Raw genomic sequence first — 13,412 nt, 5'->3', positions numbered from 1 at the left:
CATAGAGAGCCTGTGTGGTGTAGTGGTTAGAGTGTTGGACTGGGACTCAGGAGATCCAGGTTGTAGTCCCCATTTCATCATGAAGCTCACTAGGTATTTCGGGCCAGTTGCTGCCTTGGGTTCCTTTCAAGAGGAAAAAAGATGGGATATAGATGTAAGAATAAAATGTAAGACTAAGTAAGAGGCATAGGCCCATTATATGAGGCCTCACCTGGATAATATACTGTGAAACTTGGACCTGTTAGACTACAGGTGCTTCCAGATGGAGGGCTCCTACCACTAGCAATCAAAAGGCATTTTGCAGCTACTCCATCTTTTCTCTCATAGAGCACAATCTTATGCATGTTTAGATAGAAGAAAAAATCCTATAACTCCCAGCATTCCTCATCCACCTTGTTTGAGATTCAGAATGCCCGACATATGTGCCAGAATGATAATAATTACATTTTGTGTTAAGGGAACACACACTGTAATTGTGCATTTGTTTATTTTGAAAATGTGTATTGCTTCCAATCTTCTAGTTTTCAAAGAATAGGAGAGAAAGAAAAGCAGGCAAAAAAGCAGAAACTCAGAGAGGTGCCTATGGGAGAATTATTTGGTCAAACTAACCATAAGGGATAGAAGAAGAACATGCCTTTTGGAAATAAATAAAACATGAGATATTCAGGATGCCAGATCCTGTGCCAGATACCAGATCATGTGGGGACATTCAGAATATATACTAAGCACATCCCACTGGTTTATGCAGAATTTACTTTGAGGTATACTTAGGATCACACCCCAAAAGCGATTTTAGCTAACACTGCAATCCCATGCCTGTTTACATAGAAGTAGGTCCAATTTAGTTCAAGAGTTTATACCCAAGAAAGTGTGCAGAGGACTGCAGCATTAATCCACACACTACTAAAATTCCAGTATTTCTACAAATTTTAAAATACAGCTTGTAATTGCTTTTGATTATTTTAACTGCCTGATTTTATTACATCTGTCTCATATCCCCTTTAAAAGGGACTTCTGAGTAGCAAGAATGTGGTTATATTAAATCAGTGAAATTATATAGTATTTAAACTATTTTGGTTCATTATTTTGTACAGAACTGCGATCCAGTTCCCCTATCATCTATTCAGATACAGGTAAGATAGCCTACAGATGCCTTGCTGAGAGACAGATCCAACTTTATATGAGCAGCCAGGGACTGGGGGAAACTACAATGCAGAGTGGCCTGAGCCTTCTCGGATGTCTTTGAAGTTGGCAGGGCAACGCCAAAATATATCAAAGGTATCTGTCGAGCTGTCCAGTGAGCTGAGAGGGCTCCAAATAAACATTCCTCAGGCTTGTGGTTCTGAATAGGGATGTACGAAAGGCACTTACCTTTCGCGGATTATGTTTATGGTTGGGGGGGAGGCGTTCCGTCCCTCCCCCCGGCATCCTTGCTGGCCGGCTGTGCTCCAGACATCCGGCCGCTGGCTAGCAGGGACGCAAAGGGTGGCGGCCGTAGCCACCGCCGTTTGCGTCCTTGCAGTCAGCCATGATAGGCTACGTAAATGTTTACGTAGCCTATCACGGCTGACTTTTAAAAAAAAACACGCGCCTACGCAAATGGCGGTGGCCGCGGCCATTTGCGTTCCTTATTTTGGCACGTCTTAGTCTACGTAAACATTTACGTAGACTAAGATGGTGAAAATAAGGGGAACGCAAATAGCGTAGCGGACGCTACGCTATTTGCGTTCCCCTTATTTTCGCCGTCTTAGTCTACGTAAATGTTTACATAGACTAAGACGTGCCAAAATAAGGAACGCAAATGGCCGTGGCCGCTGCCATTTGCATACACGTGTTTGTTTGTTTTTTTAAAAAAGTCAGACGTGATAGGCTTCGTAAACATTTACGTAGCCTATCACATTTTTTTTTTTGAAACCTAGCCGTGATAGGCTACGTAAATCTTTACGTAGCCTATCACGTTGTTTTTTTAACTGGAAATGGCGGCGGCGGCAGCCGGTCAGAAGACCGGCCGCCGCCAAACCGCCGCTGGAGCCTCCGCTGCCAGGAAGATCCGCCCAAGGTAAGTCTCGTCCTGGGGGGGGCGGGGGGGGCCATTCCGCCACCGATTTAGGGGGGCCGAATGCGCTGGCATTTGGCCTCCCTGAGATCCGTGGCGGAATTTTCGTACATCCCTAGTTCTGAACGGGTTGGGTGAACCTGCACACTCTCTTATGAGGGCCATTAAAAAAAAACAAACACCTTTGTGACTTGAGTAGGAGGCAGTTCAGTAAGTTTCACAAACTTCTGGCCCATCCCCATGTTTTAAGTATGTGTATATTTTCATACCTACAGGAGGGACCACGTCACTGTATTTTTTTGTATGCCGATATGTGCATTGGGGAGTGAGTGCAGAAATCATGTTCTTGAAGCGTGTACCAAGATGGAAAGATACACTGATGTGGTTATTCCCATAATATAAAAAACATAATTCCTCAAACAAACAAGAGACTTTGCAATATGAAAATGAAACGTGGCCTTCACCTTCATTTGAGGATTTAATTAACTTTTACTGATGGCAAAACAATGCTATGGGTGATGCCCACTTCAAAAAGCCCTATTATTAACAACAACAACAACAACATTGTTTTTAGGCCACCTGTAAGGGTAGAGATGTGTTTTATTAGATTATCTGTGCCTTATATAATGATCATAATAAGAGCCATTCAGAAATGCCTGTATCTAGATTCTTTAATCTAGGTCAAGGAGGAATTTGGCATATGCTGTAACTTCTGGGAATTACAGAATGATTTTGGTAATCAACTACTTCAAAGGTTATACAACTGTGAAACCTGGAAAGACCCCAACAACAAAGGAATACTTGGTCAGACATTTCACATGACCTATGGCCCAATGGGAGTCCACCTGGAGAAGAGCCTTCAGCGTGGTGGCCCCATTTCTTTGGAACTCCCTGTCCCCAGAGGTCAGGTAGGTGCCAATATTGTGTTGCTTCTGGTTGCCTGAAAACCACCCTTTTCCAGGAAGCATTCCTTAACTGACCAGCTACATTTTTTACTGGCATCATGTTCTTAAAAGAATAAATTGAATATGGTGTTTTAGGGCACAATCCTATAGGGATAGGTGGCTGCCTCTGAACTCAGGCGACCGCCTATTCAATGCAGGGCAGGAGAAGCATGGAGGGGATTGTTCCCTCCGCAAGTCTCCCGCCCTGCATTTACGGCTAGACAGCCGATTTCGGGTGTCTAGTTGCGAGAAGGCAGAGTGGGGGAGGAAGCTGCCAGACGACACATAGGATGTGTTGTACCGGCATTTTCACCTTCCCCGCCCTGGAACGCCCCATTTTGGCCGCTCCATGCTCCTCTTCCGAGTGCAGAGCATGGGTCCGTTCCGCACTGCCTGCGGCTCCGAGGTCGGTTCCCGGAAAACCACATATCCTGTGGCTGTCTAGCCGCTGACTAGCAGCCATAGGATTGCTCCCTTAATCTTTGAAACTTTTTTATTGTTTCACCTTTTATGTTCACTGCTTCAGAATCTGCTTTAGATATGGAACGGTATACACATGTTGTAAATAAATAAATAAATTAGCCAATGATGTCTATTTGTTTTTTCTTTTTTAAAATAACACTTGTTTAAACTAGATCACATACTGAAATAATGTGGGGTCACAGAATGAAAAGAAATTATCAATACAGTTTGGATTTTTCCTAACCAATGTTATTTCTAGATTTTTGGAATTGACAACGCACACTTTTCTTTTTCATAAGGTAAGGACAACACTTAAGGGGTAAGAAACCTGTGGCTGTCCAGATGTTGGACCACAACTCCCATCATCCCTGACCACTGGCCATGCTGGCTAGAACGAATACAAGCTGGAGTTCAACAACAACTGGAGAGACATAGGTTTCCCATCTTGGACTCACTGGCGGCTCATAACTGAAGTTCTGGAAGGGCAGCGATTCCATTCAGGGTTTTAGTTACAACCAGTCCTGTAAAGGTGCTATCCAAGGTGCTGGACCCATTTTGGGGGTAAGGTTCAGCACGTTGGATAGCACCTTTAGACTTTTGGGTGGTGGCAACTAAAACCCAGAATGGAATCACCGCCCCTCTGGAACTGGAGTCTCCAGTCACCACTGCTTGGACTACAGCAACCCAAGAAAGTGTGCTTTAAGTTAGGACAAAGATAGCCATCACTTATATCAGGGGTGGTCAGCTACCATCAGCCCTAGCTAGCATAGCCAATGGTGGAGGATCATGGGAGTTGTAGTTTAAAACATCTAGAGGACCTCCACTTGCCCACCCCTTATTTCTATCGCGCATCTGAAGGACATTATTAATCGTAACTTTCCCTGCTTCCTCTTGCCTCAGGCCCTTGTCAGCTATGCTACATCACTTTCTTACAGAGAGAAAAACCATCCCTGGGATACCTGGGATATCAAACCCACATGTGATCCATTCCTATTAGAAAAAAATGTTATTAAATAATCTCACATGGAAAAGAAACGGGACCTACCTGCAGTTTTTAATTAAGGTTCTGCTCTGACCTCAGGAGGGAAGCTGCCCCTCCCTTACTACAAAGTTTATAAATAACCGCGAAGGTGTTTTTGGAAGAAGATGGCCATCCAAAGGTTCTTACATTAAAATACGGCATACTTGGCAACACAGCTTTTGAAAGCAAAACTGTAGATGGATATAAGTACCCTGGCAACTGATTGTTCATATAGTGGCAAGTAGATTCCGTGACATGCATAACTAGTCCCGGAATCACCAGACCCACAGAACGTAATCTACAGTCTTCCTTCCCAGATATAAATTAAAATCAATGTGTTATATAAACAAATTGAGAGCCCATCCCTTGAGATTATGAAAAGAGCTACTTACAAGGCACCGGTATAGGGCCTTTCTGTTATCCAGTTCTGCTTGCCAGCAATATAAACGAATGCATCATCCTTGATTGAGCAATGCTATCATTTAATCAGGGGATGCGGCTGAAATCATATACAGCAAGGGCAGCGCTCAAATCATCTGTGACTGGCAGCAAATCCTGGTAATTAAATATCAATACTAGAATTCACCCGGGAAATGGGTTCAACCCCCTCCTCACCTTCCAAAAATGTTTCTTTAACAACGAAAGGAAAATCATGAGTGAGCCAATAAATGCCGGTAGGATACTCTGAGAAGGCAGACATAGGTTGGGTGCAATTAAAGGCAAGAAGCACCACTGCTTTTCACAGAAAAAGAAGGCTCTGGTCCATGGTTTGAGGTTCTAAGAGCTTCTTACAGAGGCAAAAACTTAGAGCGCAGGCCTGTGAGAAACACAACCATTCTCCTATTAAACATGTGGCCAAAGGAGCAAAATGAATTTAGGGCACAATCCTATGCACGTTTCAACAGAAAAAAGTCGTACAACTCCCAGCATTCTGCAGCCAGCAGTGCTGGCTAGGGAATGCTGGGAGTTGTAGTACTTTCTTCTGTCGAAACATGCATAGGATTGCGCCCTTAATGGCCGAGTATTAAATCAGGCAATTGAACTGTTGTGTTTACAAGGTATAATTTTAATGCAAACAAATGGTGAGAAACAAACAACTATTAATGATTTAGGGATTCGGAAATGTTTAGGGATTCAGAAAAGAACTAGCTTCTAGCTTCATGAGGCTCGGAGGAGTTCCTGCACTCCACACGACCAGCTCCTTTACATATTCATTACAGTATTAGGGGTTACTCACGTACATGTGAAAAGAGCATCCCCTATGTCAGGGACAGGTAACCTTTTTCACTCCCGGGCCCCATTTCCTTGCAGCTTAACCTTCCAGGGACTGCAAGTCAGAGGCGGGCAGAGCCAACCAAGAAATGGGCAGAGCTGCCCCACACTCTCCCTGTCCTGTAGCATGCGGGGAGGGATAGACCTCCCCTCTGCAGCTGCAGTCTCCATGAATATCCCGCCCACACGCACACACGATTGAAAAGAGCCTCCCCTTTGGTGCCACTGGGAGGCTTTTTTCAAACATAATTGCTGCATGCAGATGGGGGGGCGGGTTCTGAGGAGGGTTGCAGCATACTAGGAGGGGAGAGTAGCCCTTCCCTCTCCATGCTGCAACCTCCTCTGAAAACCATGCCCCCTCCTTTGCATGGCGAGCTGCCTTGAGTGCCAATTTCTTGGTGGAAAGGTAGGGTATAGATCAAAGAAATAGACATATTTTAATGCGTCCATTGGCGCTAATGGAAACATTTTTAAAACAACTCTAATTGCGGCCGGGGGGGGGGCAGGAGGGAAGGCCAGTGGCCTGACAGGGAGGCTTCTGGTCCAGATTCCACTCCTGCCCTATATTAGGGATGCTGGAGAAATCTGCAGTGGAATCAAATGAGTATGGGTTTCTATGAATATGACTTGCGGATTCTGTAGCGGACTGGCTTTTTCTGAGTCGCAAGGATTCCGTGGACTTGCAGACTTTTTTTTTTTTTTCTGGAATTTTACGCAAATTTAGTTGTAAAAAATGCATTTAAAAAACTACCAGCTGAAAATGCACATTTACCCTGAAGACTAAAGCATGAAAATGCGCATTTTGGGGGGATGTGGGCATTTTTGCAAGCATGAATTTGCACAAATGTGAATTTGTGCGAATTCGGGAAGCTAGGGGGGGAATGATTCCGTCAGTGAGCAGATGATGGAACAAAAGGCACCTGACAATCGGTGAAATGCAGATGGAACAGATTTTACAACATCACAGACTTTACAAACCTGTACGTTCCTACCCTGTCCTGAAGTAAACAGGGCAGCCAAGGCTTGTATACAGCCTCATGTGCCCACAGAGATGCATGTGTCCTTATGGTAGGAATGGGCATGGTCAAAACATCTGAATACAGATGGAGAAGCTCTGTGACGTGTTCTGCCAGCCAGCAGAGATTTAATTGAATTTACTTGGCCCGCACTGGCAAAATGCAACCCCCCAGGATGGACACACCCCTCCTAGTACATCCGCTGCATGACGGTTGCATGAGTCTCATGAGCCTGTGTCCATGCCATAATTAACACTGAGTGACACACTGTCTCCTCCTACTTCCTGCACCGTTGATTACTTGGGGCGGGGGGGGGGGTGATGCTTCATTTTATGTGACTGGGTACCCACCCACTATATCACTCAACCCCTTTAAAAAGTGGTGAGCACCAGCAAAGCTACGCTAGTAAAAATTAAAAATAATTGTCGTGCCAGCATCAGCAGCAAGCCTGTCTCAAGAATTTTATTACTGACACTTGATAATAGTGCAAATATAGCACTAAAATTTATGTGTGTGGTGGGGGGGATGCAGCGCAGCCTGTTTAAAATAATCAGGAAACCTCCTTAATAAGGCATCATTTAATTATGTTTGGAACCACAATTGCTATCTGTGCTGCCACCTAGTGGAACTGTGTACCTATAGAGATTTAGAGCTTAATCTCAGGTGTCATCAAATCTTGTGATATATAAACAAACAAACAAACATACTGAAATATTATATATATACACACACACACATACACACATATATATGCAGTATATACACACTGAAATATTAGATATAGGTATTGATACTGATATTCTGAGATATATATATATATATATATACACATACACACACACACACACACATACACTGATATATATAGTTGTAGTAGTAGTGGTAGTAGTAAAAAAAAAGGCCTCTCATGACACTCCAGCAGTTCTCAGCTTCTGTTTAAGATTTTAAGTCCATCACAGTGCTTTGACTGTAGGCCAGTAATGAATCCAGCCATGCACATTTGAATGCAGCAGTATGAACAATGACCCAATTTTTTAAAAAAATCTGGCTTAAGTTAGCTGTTCAGAAATATGAACATGTACTAGGCTGAGGCAGTTCTCTGAGGTGTATAGCAGATCATTTCCTTCCAACCTGATTCTTCTCAATGATAAAAACGTTGGATTCTAACAGTCAAATCCCAATGAAGTAAAATTATTTTCCAGAATTTTTTTTGCATATGTGTCTCCTTTCCTTATATTTCAGTCTTCATTATGTGTTGCTAAGCTGACTTCCGGCTGGAGATGGTGTCATGATCAGCTCTTCGCTGCGCCTCTCCTGAGTTTCAGCTTTAAAAATACCTCTTTGAGACTGTCATGTTACCTGGATATTTGCAATCAAACTTGCTTAAGCTTTTTCCCCCTGTTTCTGTACTTATATTTGCTTGTTGCACTTTCAGAGGTGAGAGGAGGATGGCAGCACTGAAGGCGAAGAAAAGTATGGGAATGCCGCCTACTCCTCCAACTGCCCCCCTAGCAAAGGTTTCTAAAGAAGTGATAGACGGAGAGGAGTTGCTCATTTTGATAAATAATATGTCCTCGCAGTTATCTTTGCAGTAAAAGAAGCTCGAACAGCTGAAACAGCTGATTCAGGATTCCATCACTACTCTTCAAGGGGCTGTGGGCTCCATGAATATTTGTCTTCAAAAGATGGAGTCAAAAGTTAACACACTTGAAGACTGGGTTACTGCTAACAAAACTGCAGTGGATGCCTTTCATAGTGTACTGTCTGCTCGAATTTCTCAGCTGGAGGCCTTTGCTCAAAGAGCGAATCTGCATATTCTTGGCCTCAGAGAGCTGGCTACAGATCTCTGTCTTGCTGAGTTCATGGATAAATTTCTGCGTGAGTTATTGGCTTTGCCTTCTGATTTTCCACTTGATATCGAGCGTGCCTATCATGTTGCCGGTTCTACACGAGGCTCTAGAGCGGGGCCAGTTATTGTTCAATTTCTATGGGCCTCCACTAAATAATATCTGTTGCGTATAGCAAGAGAGAGAGGAGAGCTTCGGTGGGGGCCAGCTAACGACAAGATTGTGCTCTTTCCTCATTATACTAAAGAAATTGCTGATAGAAGAAGACAGTTTACCAAGACGAGAAATTCGGCAAATCAAATTAATTTGCAATACTGTAGGTACATACGTGTGTGTGTGTGTACATACACACACACACACATTTGTTTATATTTGTGTACGCATATATATATGTGTGTGTGTGTATACATATGTGTGTCTGTGTGTGTGTGTATATATATATATATATATGAATATATCGCCAGATAAAATATTAAATACCCAATTGGTTTTTTAAAATTCTTTTTTAAATTATTATTATTACTATTTCTTGTTGGTTAAAATTTGCATGTTTGTAATTTTGCTCTGTGTATGTATTCAATATGCAGGAGGGGCCTAGCTAAGCACTGAAGTTGCACGTCGGTCCAAACGGAAGGCAAAAGTCTTATTATTATTATTATTATTATTTTGTTAAGGTTTTTTTTGTTTTGATCTGTTAGGGGTTTGGGGGCACTTTTTATGGTATGTGGACACAAATTGGATTATTTGAGTTTTATTTTTATTTTGGTTTTTTTATTTTCAACTATTGTTCATATTTTTGAATAATTTTTTTCTCAGTTTCTACGTAACAAGAACTACTTTGATGATGTCTGAAATGGTTAGTCCTAAACCTAAACTAAGAATGTATTTGTTATACCATTTATGGTATATAAATTTAGTCATTGTTTGTAAATTTGGAAAGATGCATTTGGGCGGAGGGGCAAATTTGCTTTTGTGTTTTCAGTGTTTAACATGACTTCATGGAACGTCAAGGGCTGTGAAATGTAAACAAACAGAAAAGAGTTCTTACTAAGTTAAAAGAGCATAATGTTGACATGGCTTTTTTACAAGAAAGCCATTTGATGGCTGCAGATCGACAGATGATGCAAAAGGATTAGGTTGGTGAGCCTTATGTCACAAATACTTCAACACGGTGTAAAGGGGTTGCGATTTTAATTCATACATGATTTTCTACTTCAGTTCAACAGGTGATTTTTAATACTGAGGGGCATTTTTTGATCTTGATAGGAAAGTATATGGGTAAATTAATTGTTATGATCAATGTATATGGGCCAAATATTGATGCTGTGGTTATGTTTCATTATTGTTTTGCTAAACTGGTTGATATTACCTATGATTATTTGAATGTGGGTGGGGATTTTAACAAGGTCTTAGATCCTTTGTTAGATAGGAGTAGACCTTCTCCTAAAACTCAATCTGCTGTGAGATTGGCACTCCAGGCTTATATGATGGAATATGGTTTAACTGATGCTTGGAGATTTTTACATCCCGTTGACAGAGTGTAGACTTTTATTTCATCAGTTCACCATAATTGCTTTAGATTAGACTATTTTTTTATTTCTACAACTTTAGTATGTCAAATCAAAGATTGCAAGACTGATACATTGGTAGTGTCAGATCTTACCCCGGTATGTTTGGAACTGCAATTTTCTGATAATCCTGGGGTCCCTAGTCTTTGGCGTTTTAATGTTTCTCTTCTTAATGATGAGAAGTTTAAAACCCAGATCTTAGCTGAACTAACAGGGTATTTCAGTACTAACAAGGGTACAGCAAGTTTGTGTGCCATTGAATGGGAGGCTAGTAAAGCTTTTATAAGGGGCCAAATTATCTCTTATGCTTCTTATCAAAAGAAGCTTTAAAAAAATTCAACAGACACACTTAAATAAGAAGCTGAAATCTCTTATAACTCAGTTTGCCACTTCCCCCACAGTACAACTTTATCAACAGCTACAGAATAGTAAGCATGAGTTGAATAATATTCTTTCACAACAGGCAGGATTTGCTCTGACCTGTCTACGACAGAAATATTGGGAAAATGGTGAACGTCCTAGTAAGATCCTTGCACATGGTCTTAAACAGCACCAACATCAAAATGTCATTTCAGCTATTAAAGATGAGAGTGGCAAAGTATATACTTCTCCTAAAGTCATAAATTCACAATTTTTAAAGTTATATTCTGATCTGTATAGTACTGGTAATAGGATATCAGAGCAAGATATGAACATGCTTGTTTTCTTAAGATTAGTCTTCCATGTTTAGATTCTTCACAACAACAGCTCCTTTTAGCTCCTCAGCATTTAGAGGAAATTATGAATGCAATAATGAAAATGAATACTGGGAAATCACCCGGACTGGATGGATTCCCAATTGAATGGTATAAAATATTCTCTAGTTTTTTAGCCCCAAAATTGTAGAACCTCTATAACCATATTTTCTAAATGGGCTCCCTTTCTTCATCGTTAAATGATGCTTATATTACTGTGATTCCTAAGCCAGGGAAGAACCATACCTATTGTGCTATCGGCCTATATCATTAATTAACATAGATATAAAATATTAACAGCAATCTTGGCTGATAGATTACAACAGGTCATGGCCATATTGGTTTGACCAGGCCAGATGGGATTTATTAAAAACAGACAGGGGGCTGATAATCTTAGATTAGTTGTTGATATAGTTGCTTTAAATTCTGAAAGAGCTGACCATGCAGCCATAATTTCTTTGGATGCAGAAAAGGCCTTTGACAACATTCAATGGAAATTTATTTTTACTACATTGACAAATTTTTGAAATGGGTTAAAATTTTATACTTCGCTCCTAGAGCAAGAGTAATGAATAACGATTTATTTTAGGTTTTTTATTTTACTTGGGTGGGGCAACAGACAAGGTTGTCCTCTCTCCCCATTGATATTCAATTTATGTTTGGAACCCCTGGTGTGTGCTATTAGACAAAATAATAGTATTCATGGATTTGTTCATTTTGGTTTAGAATTTAAAATTATCCTTTATGCTGATGATCTTTTGTTATTTATCTCAAGACTCCAGTCGTTGGTTCCGCTTTGATGAAATTGATTAATACCTTTGGTGAATTGTCTGGCTATTCAATTAATTGGTCAAAGTCGGAAATAATGCCGATTGGAGATAGGGTATACTTTAGTGTATTAGCCAATTGGCGATTTCCACAGTGCCCAGAATTCATTACTTACTTGGGAATAATTATTCCTAGAGATATATCTCAAATGATTAGGTTAAATTTAAATAAATTGATTAATGATATTTCACGAGATATAGATAGATGGGCATCTTTAAAGTTGAGTTTATGGGGTAAGGTGAATACACTTAAGATGAATACCATAACTCTAATTATTTATGTTATACATAGGATCCCTATTCTTATACCTGGCAAATATTTCCAAAAACTTAATGCTTTGTTTCGTAAATTCTTTGGGGTTCCTCTCCACCAAGAATATCTTTAAAAGGATGCAACTTCCAATTAATGAAGGCGGGTTCGGTTTTCTGGATCTAGCTATGTATCATCGGGCCTATTTGCTGACCTCTACAAAATTTTGGTCTTTTCCACCCAGATTAGATTTTCTACCCAGATTAGATTTTCCACCTTGGTCAGTGTTGGAATCTTATTGTCTGGAGCCTCTCTTTAAATGGATGGCATTAAGTTCTCGGCATATTAAGGTAGACAGAGCTCCTTCCACAATTTTGGCAGACAGAGAAGTTTGGCGTGTAATGTCACATCAATTACAGTTTGATCCATTTTCCCACGCTAAACTGACTTTATGGGGAAATCCAGATTTAAGAATTGGCAAGAAATGTTTTTATGGTGGACCTGGACAGATAAAATGATCTTTACCCTGGATCAATTATTGGGGGTTGATGATGAGTTTTTGTTATTTTCAACTTTGCGAGATCAATTTGATTTGCCAGCTTCAGTGGAATGGCAGTACTTGCAAGTGAAACATTTGTTGGTATCTAGATTCAGTCCTGCTGCTTTTACTGCTTTGGAGTCTCCTTCACTATTGGAAATACTTATTGAAGCTGATCATATATATCGACCCCTGATCCATGTTTACAAATATTTATTATCAATGAATAAATATGATACAAGTGGTATACAGCTGGAATGGAACAGGGAATTGGAACGTCCTATTTTGCTTAATCAATGGACTGCCATCTTGGCATCTGTATCAGACATTTCAATGGCTCTTCGGTTACACCTTATTCAGCAAAAACGTTTGTTTACGGTCTACTGGACACCACAACATCTTTTTAATAAACTTTTGTTTAATTCGGCTAATTGTTGGAGGTGTAATGCAGTCAATGCTTCTCTTATTCATATGATTTGGAAATGCCCAATGGTTGCCTCCTTTGGGGAGGAGGTTATTATATGGATAAATTTAGTATTGGAGAGCTCTTTAATATTTATTGATGTAAATGTTCTTTTAAATTACTTACCTGCTTCTTGGAATGTAACACATGGTCAGCTGGATTTTTCCACGTAAATGGATTTTTCGTGCCCTTTTGGTTGCTAAAAGACTGATACTACGATACTGGAAGGATAAAAGCTCACCACCTATAATGCAATGGACTGAAGACTTAACACTAGCCACATTTGCAAGAGTGGTGTATATAGGCGTCACTTGCAGATGGACTTATATGTGGATATTTGATCTGCTTTTACTGAAGTCTATGTGTAACCTATTCCCCCCCCCTTTTCCCCCCTCGAATATTGTAATCTTTGAA

The 13,412-nt window shown here is 40.7% G+C and overlaps 1 protein-coding gene across 1 annotated transcript in view; it reads left to right on the top strand.

Annotated features, from left to right (window-relative positions):
* Positions 1–13,412, top strand: part of LOC146359526 (uncharacterized) — a 59,709-nt gene that overhangs the window by 13,248 nt on the left and 33,049 nt on the right. Inside the window, exons 3-4 of the mRNA XM_084816445.1 lie at positions 1,095–1,133; positions 8,457–8,649. Of these exons, the coding sequence (XP_084672571.1) occupies positions 1,095–1,133; positions 8,457–8,649 (232 nt within the window). The remainder of the gene's footprint in view (positions 1–1,094; positions 1,134–8,456; positions 8,650–13,412) is intronic.

The sequence above is a fragment of the Heloderma suspectum genome, chromosome 1 (genome assembly GCF_057233095.1).
Source record: "Heloderma suspectum isolate Gila_16-S chromosome 1, 16-S_ref, whole genome shotgun sequence".
In the NCBI taxonomy this organism is placed as follows: Eukaryota; Metazoa; Chordata; class Lepidosauria; order Squamata; family Helodermatidae; genus Heloderma; species Heloderma suspectum.
This window is presented reverse-complemented; position numbering and strand designations above follow the sequence as displayed.